General features: G+C 50.4%; 1 protein-coding gene across 2 annotated transcripts; it reads left to right on the top strand.

The window, feature by feature from the left end:
- Window positions 1–523: 523 nt before the first annotated feature.
- LOC128066374 (myeloid-associated differentiation marker-like) lies at window positions 524–8581 on the top strand. Of its 2 annotated transcripts, none has more exons than XM_052659395.1 (4): window positions 524–563; window positions 3773–3924; window positions 4812–4859; window positions 6021–8581. In XM_052659395.1, exon 4 carries the CDS (start codon window positions 6126–6128, stop codon window positions 7110–7112), a length of 987 nt encoding a protein of 328 aa, XP_052515355.1. In that variant the 5' UTR covers window positions 524–563; window positions 3773–3924; window positions 4812–4859; window positions 6021–6125; the 3' UTR covers window positions 7113–8581. The 2 variants fall into 2 exon arrangements, with proteins under 2 accessions (XP_052515355.1, XP_052515356.1); XM_052659396.1 differs by having other exon boundaries at window positions 5979–8581.
- The last annotated feature ends 10121 nt before the right edge of the window (window positions 8582–18702 follow it).

The raw sequence follows: 18702 nt of genomic DNA, 5'->3' as shown, positions 1-18702 counted from the left end.
CTGAACAACGTAAGGACCACATTTACGTTCTCACCCCAGAAAGGCTTCTGGGAGGTTACTGTAAGGTCCCCCAAAACAAAAGCACAATTCACACCCAGCATGCAGCCTCCAGCCATTTCCTGCTTCCCTCCTGGTATTAATCCCGGCTGAGCCTTGCTGTGCTGGGAGTTGATTCTTCTGGGCAGTAAAACACCCTCTTGCCAGCTTCCTTAAGATAAAGCTACTTATCTTACAACCAAGACTTAGCTGTCTGTATTGGCTTCTTCAGCGACAAGCAACTGGGCCTGACTTGAGGGACAATGTTGAGCGTCCAGGCAGGAGTCAGGTCCCCATGTCTCCAGCCCCTCCCTTTCTTCCTGGAGCAAGGAGCAGAGTGGCACTGGGAAGATAGGGTGGAGTGCCAGCTAGTCCCAGCGAGGATCTATAGGTCTTTTCCAGCAGCTGCTGAACTGCTAGTTTCAGGAACTTGCCCTGTCCCTCCCCACCCCTTGCTCACAGTGTGCTTTCACTTTCTGTTAAGAGAAGGAAACTGGCCTCTGAAGGAGCACCGAGCTCTTGACCGAGTGAGTAGAGGGGTGTGGGTCTCAGGAGCCCCCTTCCCACCTGTTGGTGTATATTCCTTGCTGTTTGGAACTCTGGGGCCAGTTGGAGACTGCAGAAGTGGGAATGGCTTGTTTGTGACTGTACCACTCTCTTCCCAAGGAAGAATTGCTTGTTTGTTATAAATCTGTTCTGGATGAGCCAGTGAAGTGGGGGGAGGGGACCTACATCCATCCCTTCTACAAGTCCACTGGCACGCATCTTTGCAGATGGCAAAACTAGAGGTATTGCTGCAGGAAGAGGGACCCTTTCCAGGGCCCCAAACTGGGCTCTTGTCTAACACTCAGAATGAACTGACCGAGGAGACACGTGTGCGAACAAAGCAAGAGATTTTTATTGGGAAACGGCTCTGGGGCTGAAAGCAGGAGGGTAAGGGAACCCAGGAGAACAGCTCTGAGACATGGCTCACAGTCTTGGGTTTTATGGTGATGGGATTAGCTTCCCCGTTGTCCATAGCCAATCAATCTGACTCAGAGTCCTTCCTGGTGGTGCACGCCTTGTTCAGCCAAGATGGATGCCAGAGAGAAGGATTGCCAAAGGTACTCGGACACATGGTATCTCCTTTTGACCTTTCCCTAACTCTTCCGGTTGGGGTGGCTTATTAGTTCTGTGTTTCTTACCGGGGCCTCCTGTCATAAGACAACTCATACAAGTGGTTACCGGGGTTCCTGGCCAGGATGGGTGGTTGTGTCAGTGTGCTTCCCCTAACAGTATGACCCTGTAATCAAGAAAAAAAATGGTTTTCTACTTTTAAACAACATCGCCCATGTATGTTTTCAGTTGTAAAGACATTGGTTCCTGCATGGATCTCTAAATGATTCCAGGATTCCGCAGTTGGAGCTCTTTTGTCAAGATCTGATAAGTGGGAGGGAACTCCATGGGCAGGTCTTCCTGTTACTCCATAATAAGGATTCTTCCAACAAGGGAACTAAAGTAAAGACAAAAAGGAAATGAAACTGTGAAAAGCCTGCCGCGTTCACAGAGGAGTCTGCAGGCAAGGGAGGGAGTAGAGGGGGTCAGCTTTCTAGGGAACTGAATCTGCCCCAGCTCTGGGGCTCCAGTCCTGATGCCCGAGGCAGGCACTGCCAGGGCATCTGTGCCCCTCCCCCCACTCCAGTCCCCGGAAGGAGGAGGGGTTCTAGTGTGTTGGCGGGACACAGCCTTAGCGGCACCACAGTGTGAGGAAGAAAGGAGGTCTGAAGCAGTCTCTCCTTTTAAGACGCAACAGATTGCTCAATTTGGCAAGAGTGTGTCCCCTGGGAGCTGGGTGGGGTGGGGGCACCCCAGGAGTGCATTTCCACTGAGACGATTCCCTGCAAGAAGTTTCAGTGCAGGAGAAGAGTCAGTGGCTGACTCTTCATACAATCTTTTTCTCACCTCAGACCTACTAAACTGGAAAAAAACAAATCCTCCAAGTTGATCCACAAAAAAAGGTGGAACTGTTTATTAGTATTTTATTCAAACCACCGTCCAGCATGGGCTGATGCGCAGACGTGAGTGATGATTGTGTTCACAGTGGAGGAGCGGCACCTCGTCCCAGACAAAGCACAACACTCCTCTCTCGGTATTTGGCTTCTTGAGGGATGACCGGACAAGCCAGAGTTGTCAGTAACATGGGACAAGCTAAAGGGCCTCCAGAAGCTAGAGGCAAAGCGGGAGCCTCCCCTGGGGCATCAGAGAAAGCACTTCCCTGCTGACACCTTGTTTCAAAACGCTGACCTCCAGAGCTGTGAGAGAACACATTTCTGCTGTTTTAAGCCGCCAGGCTTGTGAGAATTTGTTGCAGATCTAGGAAACCAGTTTTAATTTCCAGATATGAAAAAATATATCCTTTGTCATAATTTTTAAAAAAATTCTCAGAAAAACCTGCTGACCTCCTGCCCTAGAGCATGGCGGTCACAGGGACCCCAGGATCCATTGTCACATCCTGTGTCCCCCAGTGTCTGAGACTCACAGGGAAGGGTCCACTGATGCCCAACGAGCCAGGAGGGAAGTAAATAAGGGGATGGAGAGCACTGGGATCCCTGGAGAGGACCAGCTGCACCTGTCTGGGGTGATGGAAAAGCAAGATGCTCTGGGAAGATAGGGTCTCATGTTTACAAAACAGGAAAAAGGGTACAGATACTCCCTACAAATATGTATGCGTGTATGTACAAACATGTATGCATGTGTGTACGCACATGTCTACACGTGATTTTACAGCATTTGAAATGTATTGAAGGCTGAGGTTGAGGACATGGATGCTCCCTGGATGGAGGGGTGGACGCTCCTGTGAGCAGGCAGGATGCCTGGCCATGCCGCAGACGGGAAACCAGTCACAGGAGAGATGATCATAGTCCTGCTTTATTCAATTATCCATGAGAATAAGAGAAATATAGAGAATACTGAACAGAGATGAGGATGGAAAACAATATAAAGAAAAGAGGCTAGCAGCTGCTTATCTCCAGCAACCCTACTGCCAAGGGAACCAAACCAGGTGACAATGTATCTCCTGAGGCTTGAAAAGGAGCTGTAATCCTAATTTTCATGTGAAATTAAAACCATGTGCAGCCACCAAACACTCAGGAAAGAAACAGCAATGCTAGTGATTCCACATCATTTTTTCATGAAAACACTGTGATGGAAAACTGAGCACATCGAGAGTCCCCCTGCAGTGCACACTGGCCTGCAGCCCCTGATCTGCAGCGAATCAAGCTGCACGTGCTGATGTGCAGAGTGGGGCAGGGCCTTCTGGGTCCTCCGTGAGGGGGGCGGGGAGGTAGCTGGCAGGGATTGAGGGTTCCATGTGACCGGCCCTCTGATGAACCCGTCACGTGCTTTTATTCATTTAATTGACCCAGAGTAGGTATAGAGACACTGAACAGAAGGGGAAGCTGAGGTTCTACTGAGTAGCTTGCCATGATCACCCAGCTATGAAGGCTCTACTCCTTATCACTCTGAGTGTCCATCTCATCTCACCCTTCTCTGCCCTTCTGGCACCTCCTCCTTCCTCCCTCTGTGCCGGCCATGACCTTCCCGGCTCACCGTCTTCCAGTCCACATGCCTGGCTGCTGGGCAGGCAGGGCTCAGCCACATCCAGGCTGTGCTGTGATGGGGCCACCACGTCCAGGCTCACAGAGAGGAGGAGGGGCTTCTGGGAGACTCAGACAAACTTCCACTTCCTGCTTTCCAGGTGGGGGAACTGAGGCCCAGAGAGGGCACAGGCCTGACCCAGGGTCATGCTGTTGGAGCCCCCAGGCCTCCTCTTCTCCATATCCTCTCTCTGATGAATTCAATGGATTCAAAGCATTCAAGTTGTCTCTTAGTCTTCGGTGGAATTTCAGGGTGAGTTCAAGTCATTAAACTGGGATCAACCAGGGTACAGGGAGCATTACAGTCCCTCCCTCCCCCATAGCAGTGCCCCTCCCCACCCTGGCAGTGCCCACTGGGAGGCCGCAGGCTCCAGGGCTCCACTGGCAGTTGGGGCTCAAGGAGATTTGTGAGCCCAGGGAGGTTCTCATGTTTGCTCTGTGTTTCTCTTTCAGCCACATCTTGTCCCAGGATTTATTATAGCAAAGGTGACAAGGCCCCTGATGGCAGGAAGCTGGCTGGGGCTCAGGGTGCTGGCCCTTCAGCCCTGGGGGCCTCTCAGCAAATAGTTCCTTGGAAACAGGGCAGCTGTCCCTGAGGAGGGGGCGGTCTGGGAGGGGCCTCCCCCCACACTGGACCATGGAGGAGCCCCTGTGTGAGCAGGACTGCAGCCTTGGCTGGCGGGACTGCCCTGGGCAGGTGACCTGGGCAATTCCATGGTCTCCAGGGTCCCTGCCACTCTGGCCACGTGTCCCCATCACAGCCCTGAAGCCCCTTCAGACCCCTATTCTCCTGTCTCAGTTCCAGTCCAGGCCCCTCCTCCATGGGAAGGTTGGCTCCATGCCTGTATCCCTTCTGGGTCAGAAGACCCCTCCCGGGCTGCCTCAGGGCCACTGGGACTCTGGAATCCCTGCCCCCTCTGACCCACTGTCATCTCCACTCTGCCCACCCCACCCAGTCCCCGGAGCATTCTCAGGACTGTCTCCTCCCAGGGGTCCTGTAGGGGCCTCCTCTTTCAGCTCCTGCCCTTAAAAGGGAGCTGATCACCCGTCCATCCTCACCCCCTCCCCGGGATACCCTGAAAGGCCCCCATCAGCATCAGACACAGCATCCTTGTTCATTTCCAATCCCTTGGTTCCCAGGTTGGAAGCCTCTAACCAGTCTCCCAGGCCAGGAAAATCCTCACTCAGGTAGGACTACTTTCTAGATTTTTCTGGCCTCTTACCTGGATGGCAGCTTTGAAGCTAAAGAAATCAAACATGATGTCGTCAGCTTATTCTGTGGTTCCTCATGATACCACCCCAGAGTCATGCTGGGTGAGGGTCTCCTTTCCCCAGTGGGGAAGAGTCACATGTTAAGGCAAAATGGGGGAGAGGGAATTCAGAACACTTCCTACTTCCCACGTCATCTGGTCCCCACGGCCTTGCTCTCACCCCATGGCTCCTCCCCGTTCAACCCTGGAGCTTCTCTCCTCCGGGGGGAGCTGTATCCCTCAGACAGCAGCTCCTGCTGGTGATGCTGCACAGAGGACAGGCTGGGACACGCGTGTCTTCAGATGCTGTGGAAGGAGGCCGTGGGCCGTGAGGGTGGATCCTGGGTCCCAGAGCCCCAAGCCTTGGTCCTGGCCCCCAACCCATGGACCCTGCTGACATGTGGGCTGTAGAGCAAAGTGCTCAAACCCACAGCTTTAGCTGTGTTTTCTGAGTTCCCTCTTCCTAGTCATGCATGGATCAAATGAAAGCATTTGATTCCTTGAGCCTTCGTTTTCTCATCTATAAAATGGGGTTAACAGTATAATCCACAGTCTCTTTTCTGAAACCCTTGGGTCAGATATGCTCCAGAATTCAGAATTTTTCAGTGTCAGACAAGTGACATGGTGCATCTGTTGTATATGACATAACATCCCACTGGGGTCTGGAAGTTCCTTGTAATCAAATACATTAGGGTTTCTACACCTGCACTTTTGAGCATCATAATACATAAAATAAATGAAGATCATAAATTATCCCAGATCTGTTCAGGTCAAATTTGCTACCAAATGAATTTTAAAAAATTCTTGTTCAGTTTTCAGAGGCTTGAAGGTTTGGGGTTGCAGATAAGGATCATCCTAACTTGTGTCTCTATAAATAATGGCACACAACACAAAGAGATATAAAAAATGTTCATGGTTGAGGCCTGACCCAACCCAGCTGTGAGGTTTGGGATGAGACAAGTCTCCTGACAAGGCCAAGGGTGATGGGTGGGGAGAACCGTTCTGGGATGACTGTGCTGTTACCCGAGTGTCTGAGTCATTGGTTCCAAGTCCACAGGTCCTGAGCCTCAGCCCTCACAGGGCCCTGAACCTTTTCCAGGCGTCTGACTTAATCTGCCTCCGAAACTGGATCTTTCTCTGGCGGGTCCTCAGTGAAGACCACTGCTGTACTGGTGACTGTGACCTTCCTGACCATCAGAACACCATGTCCTCCCGGTGGATACGCCCAGGCAGTTTCGCCATCCTCCCTGTGTTCTGGCTCCTCCGCCTGCCGCAGCTCTTCTGCACCTGCGTGGCCTTCTCTCTTGTGGCCGACATGGGCATTTGGAGAGGGGCCATAGGTAACTGGTCCATGTCCTTCTGGTGCGTCTGTTTTGCCATGACCCTCATCATCTCCATAGTCGAGTTATACAGGCGTCGGTCCTACTTTCCTTTCTTCTGGCACAACATCTCCGTCACCTTCACCTGCTACTCTGCCCTCATCTGTCTCTCGGCCTCCATCATCTACTCCATCACCCACGTCCAGTTCCTGCCTCACGGTCCTTACCGGGACCGGGCCATCGCCGCCACTGCTTTCTCCTGCATCGCGTCTGTGCTGTATGTCATAGAAGTGGCCGGGTTGTGCGATTGTTATGAGCTCGAGGAGATCTTCTTCTATAAGAATACCATGTCAGCCCTGCTAAAGGTGCTGGAGACCTTCGTGGCTGTTGTCATCTTCGCCTTGCTCTGCAACTTCTCCCTGTACCTGCAAGAGCCGGCCCTGGAGTGGTGTGTGGCCGTGTACTCCATCTGCTTCATCCTGGCAGCTGTGGTCCTCCTGCTGGGCCTGGCTGAATGGGAATACATGCTGCCCAGGCCCTTCTCCATTTTCCAGCTAGTGCTCAGCCTGCTCTCCGTCCTCCTCTATGTCAGCGCTCTGGTCCTCTGGCCACTCTACCAGTTCAGCGAGGAGTTTGGCGGACTCCCCCAGCGGTTCATGGATGTGAGCTGCGTTGATGGGCTCTCCTACGACATGTGCGCCTGGGACCAGTGCCTGGCTGTGGCCGTCCTGACAGCCATCAACCTGCTGGTTTACGTGGCCGACCTGGGGTACTGGGCCCGCCAGGTTTCCGTAGGGACTGAGGGTGTCTCCAGTGCTCCTGATTCTGGCCAGTCCCATCCGGTGTCTTCACAGAGTGAAGACATCCTATGACGTCCTCTTCCTGGCTCCCCTCTCTCCCTCCTCACATCCTTCCCCATTCATCCCACTCTCTTTATGTTTCCTTCCCTCCTTCTGCTGTGTCTCCTTCTTCTTTTGTTGCCCACACCCTGTTTTGCCTCTTTCTCTTGCTTCTCTCATCTTTATTATATTTTTTGTTTTTCGCCCCTCTTCCATTCATGCTTGGCTTTCTCATCTCCTGTGTCCTGACCACCTCTCCCCATCTTCCTTCTTCTGATCCATCAGGACCTGAGACTCCTTCTCTGCCCACCACCCCCTCTCACCTCCTAAGGTGCTGACTTCACAGCGCACAGCCCTCTGTGCAGCTGTTCATACCCTGAGCCTCCGGAGGGGCCTCATTGCCAAAGCGTGTCTGTTCCTCTGGCAGTGCCTTACTGGTGTGGTTGGCAGAGTTTATGGGGCGTGGGCGGGTAGGAAGGGATTGGGCTTTTTTTCCTCCCAGTGGAGCAACTGTATAGCGCACCTCCCCTTTGAGTTAAAAAAAGATCTCTGAAGGGCAATAATTTCTAGTGGGTGAGATTCTTGCATGAGATACTCTGGGTTGCTGTGCCCCACTTGGTGCTCAGTCCTCCAAGAGATTGGCTCCAGAATTTTTGCAAGCTCACAGAACATCCGTTGCTTAGAGGGCATCTTAGAGGAAGCCAGGGGTAAATGCCTTCCATCGCAAATACTCTCCGGGGAATAAAAAGAAAAGAGCTGATGAAGAACCCCAGGTTCTTGAAGACACCTGTCTGCAGTGTTTGTGAGGGGCAGTGATGTGGTCCCCCTGACTCAGTGATCAAAACAGCAGATCCTGCCTCTGCTGGGAGAAGAGCATGGACGCTGCCAACCTTAACGCTGTAGTTTGTCTGGGTGTTTTGTTTTCCATTTTTTTCTTCTGGTCTGGAGGCCACAAACTACTGAGTGACTCTGTTCTTCAAGAGACAGTTTCAAATTTTCTTGGGCAGGTGGTTTGTAGGGGATGGGGTTGCTGCTTCCATTGTCAAAGGAACTGTATTGCTTGAATGTGAGGGGACACATACGTGTGTTTTTCTATCTCACCTGCTTTTTGATGTTGCTTCCTGCTTCTCTGGGACTCAGGCATCATTTGAACTATATAAATGTGCACAACTTAAAAAGATTTTCTGAAGCTTCTTATTCCTATCAGCACTGCTGACAATCATAGAGAATGGCTTTTTCTATTCTCCCACTTTCATAATAACCTTTTCAACCTCAATATAAACATGAAAGAAAAGAAAGCAAGCAAAACACAACAAAATCCTCATACTCTACTTGCTGCAAATTTGCCTAGAGCTCAGAGGAGTGCAAGTCAATTTCCACCCTCACCCAAACAGAGGTCTCTGGGCGCCCCTCCCACTGACTCCCCTCCCAGGCCTGGACTAGAGCCTGGGGGTGTGGCCCAGCCTGTGACACTAGATGTTGGGCCCCACCCCAGTGCCCAGTATCCTGTCCCCTAGCTCTTAAAGAGGCCATGACAGCATCTGGATGCCTCGCTATAAAGGTGTGTGCTTGTGTGCATGCTCAGTGCACATGTGTGTACGTGTGTGTGCCCTTGTGCTCCCTTGCCTTGAGGTCAGCAGGCCTTCACAGTAACTGGTGGCTGTGAAGGTCCCACAAGTCTCCTGTCGTCAATTACAAAGCCTCAGAGCCCAGCATCCTGGTGTCACCAGGACCAGAGGGGCCGGCAAGCAGAGCTGCGGGGGAGGGGCGGGGAAGGAGCCCCTCTGCTGCCACTCACTCCTGTCCTGGGATGAAGCCTGTGATCTTCACCCATTGGTAGGGGGGTGGAGGGGAGGGCTCCAAGAAGGCCATCCTGTGGCAGGTAAATCTTAAGAGGGAACGAAATAAAATTCATATTTTAAGGCAAGAGAAGAAAAGTTTGCAAATAAAATGTTTCTCTGCCCATTGGGGCCTCTTCCTTCCTTGCTAGTGTGCATTGTCCATTAATCTGACCTCCTCCATCTAGTCAAGGCTATGGTTTTTCCTGTGGTCATGTATGGATGTGAGAGTTGGACTGTTAAGAAGGCTGAGTGCTGAAAAATTGATGCTTTTGATCTGTGGTGTTGGAGAAGACTCTTGAGAGTCCCTTGGACTGCAAGGAGATCCAACCAGTCCATTCTGAAGGAGATCAGCCCTGGGATTTCTTCGGAAGGAATGATGCTAAAGCTGAAACTCCAGTACTTTGGCCACCTCATGAGAAGAGTTGACTCATTGGAAAAAAACTCTGATGCTGAGAGGGATTGGGGGCAGGAGGAGAAGGGGACGACCGAGGATGAGATGGCTGGATGGCATCACGGACTCGATGGATGTGAATCTGAGTGAACTCTGGGAGATAGTGATGAACAGGGAGGCCTGGCATGTTGCGATTCATGGGGTCGCAAAGAGTCGGACACGACTGAGTGACTGAACTGAACTGAACTGAAAGAGCAAAAATATATGCTCCACCATAGAGATCAATTATTCTAGCTGAAGTCATGAAACTTCTTAGAAGATAACACTGCTTACTTACCTTACTTTACCTTACTTACCTTACTGGGGTCACTAGATGTATTACTTGTGTTCTGCCCATCTTACAAGATTCTTGTTTCTTGAGTCAATGATGAAAAAAATAAGATAACTAGGCTACTTGAACGTGCCTGCAGTGCCGGAGACCCTGGCTCGATTTCTGTGGCGGGAAGACCCCCTGGAGGAGGGAGAAGCTCCTGCTCCAGTGCTCTCGGGCTTCCCTGGAGGCTCAGTTGGTAGAGTCCGCCTGCAATGCGGGAGACCTGGATTCGATCTCTGGGTTGGGAAGATCCCCTGGAGGAGCGCATGGCAACCCACTCCAGGATTCTTGCCTGGAGAATCCCCATGGATAAAGGAGCCTGGAGGGTTGCAGTCCATGAGGTCTCAAAGAGTTGGACACAACTTAGCTATTAAGCACACATTAGCACTGGCTACTTAAAATGAAATATATAGTTCTCCAAGATCCATGATTGTAGTAGTGTGATTCTAGATATGAGAAGAAGCAACAAGTGGGAACCATCTCCTGGAACTGAGAGACTTGTAAGACTTGTAAGACAGGTGGTCCAGCCGTTTTTTAGCTACTGTTGCCAGGACAGGGTGAGTAATAGCTTGTGAGTGGCCTATCAATGAAATCCCCAACTGACCTGGGAATGAGCATTCCTAGCACCCTGGGACAAATTGGTGAAAAATGTCTCCTAAACCTTGGCTGAAATTAAGACAGAAACAGAGGGAGTTGTGTAATAAAGAATGTTGCTGACCACCCTGTTCTACAAGAATCAAGCCAGGACTTCCTTGGTGGTCCAGTGCCTAAGACTCTGCACTCCCAATGCAGGGGCCCCGGGTTTGATCCCTGGTTGGGCAACTAGATCCCACATACTGCAACTAGGACCCAGCCTAGCCACATACATAAATAAAAACATATGCTTTGGAAAAAGAGAAACAAGCCATTAGCCGCTACAGTCGCTGATCTACAATCCACCCTGGAAGGAATTCAGGGTGAAAATCAGGATAAAGTGCTTTGTGCTCTGGGACAAGTGTGAGAACCAGACCTCAGATAGTTAGATATTTTCAGGAGAATTTTTTTATGAGCCCAGTTTCTTGCATCTTCCCATATTCAGAAAAGCACTAAAGCCATTACCCAAGGTATCTGGTCCTCATGAAGAGCAGTAACCTATACCAAGCTGTGTGTCCCCAAATCACATACATCCTGCCCTCCTTCTTACTTCTCCAGGACAGGCCTCAGAGCTTCCTGACAGACTGTCTCCCCAGTTATACTCATCAGGTTGGCTCCAATAAAACTTCTACTTCATTCTTAAGTTGACTATTAACTAATTTTACATTGATAAACACATGGACACACCCAAGCTTTTGTGCAGGAGTATCATATTCTTATATTTCCTGAATCAAAAGGAACACAGCCCTGGGACCTCACTTCCTAGGAGGATGGAAATGCCTGTATGCGTTAGTAAAAGAACTGCCCAGGGTGGGCTCACCTGGGGGGCTCACTGTCCAAGACTGGTTGTTATCAGGGTGGCTGCTCCATCCCTCCTGTTGGGAGTTAAGGGTCATTTGTCACAATTCCAAGGCTGGTCCAGTCCCCTCACTGTGGAGCTCAAAAGAGAGTGTAAAGCTCCTTTGCTTAGTCCAACCCTCTCGTCATAGAGGAGGAGCAGCTGGACCCCAGGGAGGGGCAGGAATTGTCCAGAGTCACCCTGTGTGTGGCAGAGTCAGAGTCAGGACCCAGGTGTCCTGTCCCAAGGGCGGCTGTCTGTCCACGGCCCCACGCTGCTTGTGACAAGTGTGGCGGCAGCATCCTCCAGGCTGGGATTCTGCCCCGTCCACCCTCGTTCTGCACAAACCTGCCCCGTCCCCTGAGGAGGGCACTCACTGCTGCTGAGTCAGTTTCCTCATCTGCTAGAGGAGGGAGGGGTGCCAGAGACCCTGGTCCTTCCCAACACTGCCTTTCCCTGATCTTTCCTGCTGGGAGTACAACGGGACTGATCCCAAATGGTAGGAGAGGAAATGGAAACCCAGAGTGAGAAAGAGGTAGATCGGGGTCCACAGCTGGGTCCACGGTCACATGTGGTCCTGCCTCCAGGCAAGTGGCCCCAGAGCCCTGGTCTGGTCTCCCTGGAGATGAACCATGAGTTGCATGGAGAGCAGAGCCCAAGAGATCTGGTTTCTGGTTTCAGTTCTGCCACAGGATAACTCATGAGCATGGATGAATCTTGTCACTGATCTGAGCTCCAGTTTCCAGTTTATAAGATAGGAAAAATAGGCTAAAATTATGGTTTTTAAGCTATGTCCTCTGGAGACCTTGGTTTCTAGTGAGATGGTGGGATTGCAAGTAGGGTGTTGGCCCACCCCACATTTTCTCTAACCAGAGCAATCTGGCTTGAATCAAACTCCCACTCAAGATCTCATTTGAAAATAAGATTGGAAAGATTGGAAGTGATTCATATGCTCATCTTTAGGGTGGTGGTTAATAAACTATGGTGTAGACAGAAGAAGGAATACTAAACAGCTGGAAAAAAATGAGGATGCTCTCAAATAATGATAAACAATATCTCCAGTATATACAGAGTAAAAACAGTAAAATATATAGTATGCTATTTTAAAATATATACTAGGGAGAGAAATACAATAAAAATAAAAGTATCTGTAGATGATTGGTTTGCTTCAAGAAACACAGAAAGGACCCCCCTGAGTTCAGTGGAGCAGATGCCTGGTCTTAATCAGGAAGAGGAACTGAAGAGAGAGTAGATGGAGCCACAGATAGAAGTGAGGTTTCTCAATACATGGCTTTTAAAAGAATATTTTTATTTTGAGCCATGTAAATATACTACCTTTTCAAGAAAATAAAATTTAAGTTTGAAAAATATACCAACTGGAGAAGAAGGGTCAGGGAGGGGTGGTTGGCAGATGGTTTCCATGTTCCCTGCAACTTTGATGGACAGGCTGGGGGAGGAGCTGAGAGATGCCCACACAAGCCTGTGTCCAAAGGCAGAGGGAAGAGAGGTGCCTTGGGTCCAGGGGTCTGGGGAGGGGGAGCTGTGGCCTCCAAGCCCACCTGCTGTGACCAGGACTCCCCCAGCCCCTTTGCACACACAGTTGATGGAGAAGCCCCACAGTGCCCAAGCCTCAGGCCCTCCTTGCTCCCTGCCTGGCCTGGGCTCTCTGTCTCCCGAGGCAGTGGCCAGAGGCTCCCTCTCAGCTGGCCAGCCAGAGCCTCCTCCAGGCAGTGTGACTCCAGCTGACTCCCCCACTCCCCAAGACTGTGGCCTGAGCTGCATCCAAAATAGAGCCTGGGCACGGATGTTCCCATTCTCTGGCTCTGGAGCAGCTTCTTGGAATAATCATGGAGATAGCCTTCCTGAATTTACCTTTGAGCGGAGAGAAGAGGATTTCTTCTCTCCTGGGGCATCAGGCACCTGGTTATCTGCCCTGGGAACCAGTGCAGGATGCCAATCCTGGCCCTTGTCTGTGTGTTTGTCTCCTGTCTCAAGGTGGCTGTAGGGAGGCAGATGAGCTGAGGAGAAGGCAGTGTCTACGGTCTCCATGCTCTCTCTGGCATTTTCTGGCTGCTTGTCAACCGGAAGTGGTCTGGCTGAGATGAGGGCACTGCTGCAGGACCTCTGCCTGGGGCACTGCAGGACAGACTGGACAGACCAGGACAGACAGGAGCCCAGAGATTATTCCTGGGCCCAAGAGAAGAGGGAAGAGGCTCAGTGTTTCCTGAGGTTCTAGTATCTGCTGAGTTTGGCAGGCAGCCAGACTTGAATTCCAGGTTCTGACAAGGAGAAACTGTGTAACCTTGAGCAAAAGATATAATGTAGTTTTGGGGCCTCAGTTCAACATCTATAAAATGGGGATGACAATAACTATATCTCTGAAGATGAAATAGAAATAAGTCACCTAGTCAGACTGTTGTTGCTGAAGAAATGGCTATTCCATTCCTCTTGGATCTAAGGTACAATGCCAAATCCAGGGAGAGTTTAAGATCTTGAACCAAGTATCTAGGTTCAAATCCCAGCTCTGCCACTTCCTATCTGTGTGATCTTGGCCAGTTGACCTCTCTGTGCCTGTGAAAACGGGGACACTGAGTGCATAGTTCAGGGGTTGCTGGGAGGAGCAAATGAATCCACAGCAGAGCTCAACCTGCAGTGAGCACGACATGTGTAACCTCTTGTAACTCTTGTGTCCACGCAGCCCCGCTGCACCCCAAGGCCTCAGGGCCCCTTTCTCAGCCGACAGAACCTGTGAGCTGTAACCTGAGGTCTCTTGTGGAGCCGGGCTGGGCTGGTGAGCGTTTGCCCTGTTGCTCTTTTCTGAATCTGCTTCTGACCGGGGCTTGGGCAGTGATGACAGGAGCTCCGTTCAAGCCCGTCTCCTCACCCCCACTCCAACCAGCATCTGTTTCCATAAATCCCTCCAGCGCTTTGTCTGGAAGAAGAGTGAGCTTCCTCAGGCAACAGAGTTCTCAGAAACCATCCATCTGGGCAGCTCAAGGAGCAGGGCTCCCTCTGGGCCTCCTCCCCTCCCTGCATTGGCCCTGACAAGCCTTAGGACAAAGGACACCCTCTCAGCACTACAGCCAAGGGAAGGCAGTCCCCTGGTCCCAGCAGCAGCCTGCTTGCCCCTCGGCCTCCCAGCTGCCCACTGATGCCAGCAGCACACCATCCCTCAGGCCACCTGGTGACCGCAGTGATCCACGTCCCTGCTGAGCCAGGGCCAGCTGCCCATCAGCCCAGACCACCGCCCCCAGTAACACTCTCTTTGCTAGTCTGGGACCACTCCTAATGCTAATCCCTAAGAAGAAGGAGCTTGTGTTTCTTTCTGGGGCTTCAGGAGGAAGGAGGGATTCCAGAATATTCTGTTCCTGGACCCTGCAGAAGCTGGCAGAGACCCAGATCCCTCCATCATCTCAATCTCTTCCCCCCACCACAGGACCCTGGCACCCCTGCTTTCTCCTCTTCCCGCTCCACAAACTTCTCTTAAGCTTTGTTCTTGGTGCCAAGAAGTTGCTCCTTATAGGCAGGTAAGGAAACAGTATTCTGCATCATCAAGCAAATAGGGAGACAGAGTCCCTAGCCCATTTGTAAGAAGCTGTTATTTTTTTGTGGAAACAGGCCTAATATGTTATGTGTATACTATTATGACCTATTATAAAATAGAATGCAAAACTCTACATTCAGTTTCAAGTAAACTATGAGGCTTCAAACATAAACACTACAATATAGACGCACCAGGTAGAGCATTTCCCTCTTTCACTCATGAGTATATTCCCAGAACTGATCTGGGCTAACACAAGCGGGTATTTGTTGAATGAATATGACTTTATAATATAGCCTTATGAATATTACCTTACAGCCTCAGGATCCAGGTTGAATCTCCTGACCAGGTTACATTCTGTTCTTTCTATCTTTAGTGCAAATGTTACAGGATCACTGGGTTTTGTGTTATTTAATCTCCTAACAACATCCTGGTCATGATAATGGACATCTCTGTGAAGGAGAATCACTGAGAACGTGAACTCCCCCCTATATTGACTCTTGGGGGGAGACTGGGCTGGAACTTAAAACATAAAAGGGCAGGTAAAAAATTAACCTGACACACCTGGGCTTGGACACACACCTAAGGAGCAGGTGACAAACAGACACAGGTCAGATCATTTCCTTCTGTGGGGCCTGCAGCAGCATCCAGCGTGTGCTTCCAACGGCCACGGTGCCTGGACCAGCTGCCCTTGGCTGTGCCCTGGCTGTCTAGCTCCTGCCTTCCTGGTCTGAGCCTATGTCTGAGCCTGGTCCCACCCAAATAATTCTCTAAGCTCACCAGCAGCTCTCTAGTACAGTTGTTCTCTGCTTAAGTTGCCAGAGATGTTCTCTTCAGGTCTAATCAAGAGCAGTCATGTCTAAAAGCAGGTGCTAATTATTTCTATTTTCTGGATGATGAAACTGAGGCTTAGAGTATCATTGACTGAGCACATGACTGCCATGTTCCAGAGCTCTGGTCTCAGTTCAGGGTTGGCGGACGTGTAGACATGTCAGTGGAAAGGCCTTGAGATGACCGAGAGGAATTGGAGAAGTTCTCAGTGGCTGGAGAAAGGGAGGCAAAGAGGCAGGAGAGGTAGAAAGAGGTGTGAGCTTGCAGGGCTTTGGAGGTGATATTTTGGGATGTGTGTTTCATCCTGAGGGAGCAGAGAGAAGCCTGAAAAGTGTTCTTAGTTAGTTTCACTCCAAAGCAGACATTGGGGTAAAGAATGGAAACAGAGTCATTAGCAGGAAGCTTGTGGCAGGAGAGCAAGTGAGGGGATGGATGGATCTGGACCGGGTGGTGACTCTAGAGACGAAGAAGAGAGGATGGATTCACAAGTATTTTGCGAAGAGCGTCTGTGAAGGTGCAGCCATTGACTGAATGAGAAAGATGAGAAAGGATCAGCGTGTTTTGAGGGTGGGAGGTTCAAGAGGTGGGACTGGACATGTTGAGCGTGAGGTACTGCTAGCGACGGAATGAAACACCAACACTGCAGAGTGGTTTGAATCTTTTCACTTTAACTCCTTGCTTCTTACAGCTGCTTTATTTTATATCTTTTGCACAACAATCTACAGGGCAAGTTGCCAAACACCATAATTCAGCGACTATACAGTGCGCAGGCGCGGGGCGAGATAACCTTTACCTTAACTTACTTACTGCAGCTAAGACTTTGTTTTGGGGAACTTCCTTATCAACTTAGAATCTGTTTTGTCCCTGGGTCTGTTCCTTTTGAGGAATCAGAGAAACATCCTTGTGTGCAAGAAATGTTCTTTTCCCATGGGAACAAACAGAGGATTCTTAGCTGAACATCTCTTTTGCAAGAATGTTCAGCCCTGGTTGAGAGTCTCGTTTGGAAGCACTTCTCAACCTTCCTTATACCTTGTTCCCTACAAGGTACCATGCATGATTCAGAGAGAGCACTCAGGAAGTAGCTGGATAAGACTCTAGCACTCAGCAGAGATCAGCTCTGGAGGCAGGAATTGGGGAGTTGCCATCATTCAGCCTGTTTACTTCATTCAGCATCTGCTTAATTTGTCACATCCACGGAGCAGTCTTATCTACTCCCCACATTCCAATAACTGCCTCTTCACCTGTTTTCCCCTTGTCATTATATTTCTTACCAGATAACATGCTATTATGTATTGGTTTGCATATTATCCATCTAGATAAGTAGGATTCGTGAGGGAAGAAACTATAGGTTCCGTTCTCTGCTCTCTGTCCAGGGCCTAGAACACTTAAAGCCATCTGACTGGATAAGGACTAGAAGGTGCCTGGAGAAGAGGTGGTCGAGCCTGGAGTCCTGAGGACCTGAGACCCTAGGACAATGGGAGAGGAGGAGGAGGAGGGAGAAAAGGAGGGATGGGAGGCTGAGGAGCAGGGGGACCATCACTCCAGAGAACAGGTCCTGACGCAGGTGAATTGTGGAGAGAGAGCCATTTCTTAATGAACTTCCTCCCTCTAGAAGCGCACGAGCCGGGCCTCAGGTGCAGGTGGAGGATCAGCACGTGTACCTGGAGGGGCCTCAAGGAAACATGGAGGCAGGAGCCCAGGCTGCCTCCCTGAGCTCCGGCTGGCTCCCCCTTTCTTAGCCTCCCTTCCCAGAGCTCTCAGTGGGTGGTGCCCAGAGGGAGGGGCAGGGCGCAGGGAGCACCTGGGACAGAGCCTGAGATGTCAAGAGAGCAGAAGGGAGAGGTGAGGTTACAGCTGCCCCCGGGGCATCGAGTGTCAGTCATCGTGGTCCCTCCCCTCATCAAGACCAGCTGAATGTTTGCTCTCAAATATTTCATAAATCTGCCCCTGCCCTCCACCCCTGAAGTGTCTTTGCTCAAGGCCTGTCATCACATACCTGGACTGTGGAATCAACCTCCAAACTGGCCACCCAGCTTCTTGGCCAGCCTCCATTCCATTTTCCTCCTACAGCCAGCATGTCAGTTCCAGAGTGGGCCTCTGATGGATCAGCCCCTCCTTAGAGAATGTCAGTGGGGCCTCCTCACTTGCAGCTAAGATCCTACTTGTGTCTCTCGTGTCCAGGTCCATCTACACTGAGCCCTGTCTGCTGCTCCTGCAACACCTCCCTCCCTCCCACCTCACCTGTTGTGCTCACATGAGACCCAGGAGCTGCCCACTTCAGATTACTTCACAGAAGTGTCACTCTGGAAGCAATCGGAGATGGAGTTGGTGGAATCAAGGAAAACCTCCCAGAGGAGGTGATTAAAAGTCAAGTCTTAAAGGACATAAAAAGTTAACAAAGCAAAGAAGTGAGGAAGAGTTTTGGGTTATATGATTTGCTCGAGGATCTCATGAAGTTTCATTGGCAGAGTGGATGTGACTGTGCTTGTGTGTGGGAGGAGGGAGAAGAGAGAATTGAGCCTGGCCAACTGGAGGCTGCTCTATATGCCCACTTGGGTCAGGAATGAGGTTTGGGGAGGCAGAAAGTAAGGAATTGGAACTGAGACACTTCCCTATAGCCAGGACCACATTGTTCACAACTTCAGAGCTAGAGCAGACAAGCAAAACCACGCCCTTCAGCAAGAGGAAAGGTCAAGGCTAATACCCACCTTGACAGGAGTTTTGGATTTTTTTTTAAGTCTCCACAAAGGAAGCAAAATCTAAGTCTTCATTTCCGGTGAAATGGGCCCAAATATACATGACCTCTGAGGTCAAACAATGCCAACCTGGAAATTAATACAATTAGCACCCAACAGGGGTTTTGCCTGGAGGGTCCTGAGCAGAAGCAAATGCAGTTATTCTGGGTGAAGCTTCCAACTAAGGTGTCAGGACCCTCCCAGAAAAGCGAGTCCTGTAAATCGGGGGGTGTCACAGTTTAGTGACAAAGTACATGAAGGATCAACCTGCTATGAGTCCCAGGAACTCCAGTGAATACACACCAATATGAAATACTCAGCAAACCAATACCCTTTGATAAACAAATACACTAATGATAAACACATTAGAAAAAGACACCGTGAAAAAAAGACAGGAAGATAGGAAAGAGAACTGTAATGGGTTGAAGAGGGTCCTCCTG

The sequence above is a fragment of the Budorcas taxicolor genome, chromosome 21 (genome assembly GCF_023091745.1).
Source record: "Budorcas taxicolor isolate Tak-1 chromosome 21, Takin1.1, whole genome shotgun sequence".
NCBI classification, from domain to species: domain Eukaryota; kingdom Metazoa; phylum Chordata; class Mammalia; order Artiodactyla; family Bovidae; genus Budorcas; species Budorcas taxicolor.
The sequence above is the reverse complement of the archived record's forward strand: the minus strand, read 5'-3'. Positions and strand labels throughout refer to the sequence as shown.

Excerpts from the sequence above, each read along its gene's own strand:
- LOC128066374 (XM_052659395.1), top strand. The coding sequence starts at position 6,126 with ATGTCCTCCCGGTGGATACGCCCAGGCAGTTTCGCCATCCTCCCTGTG.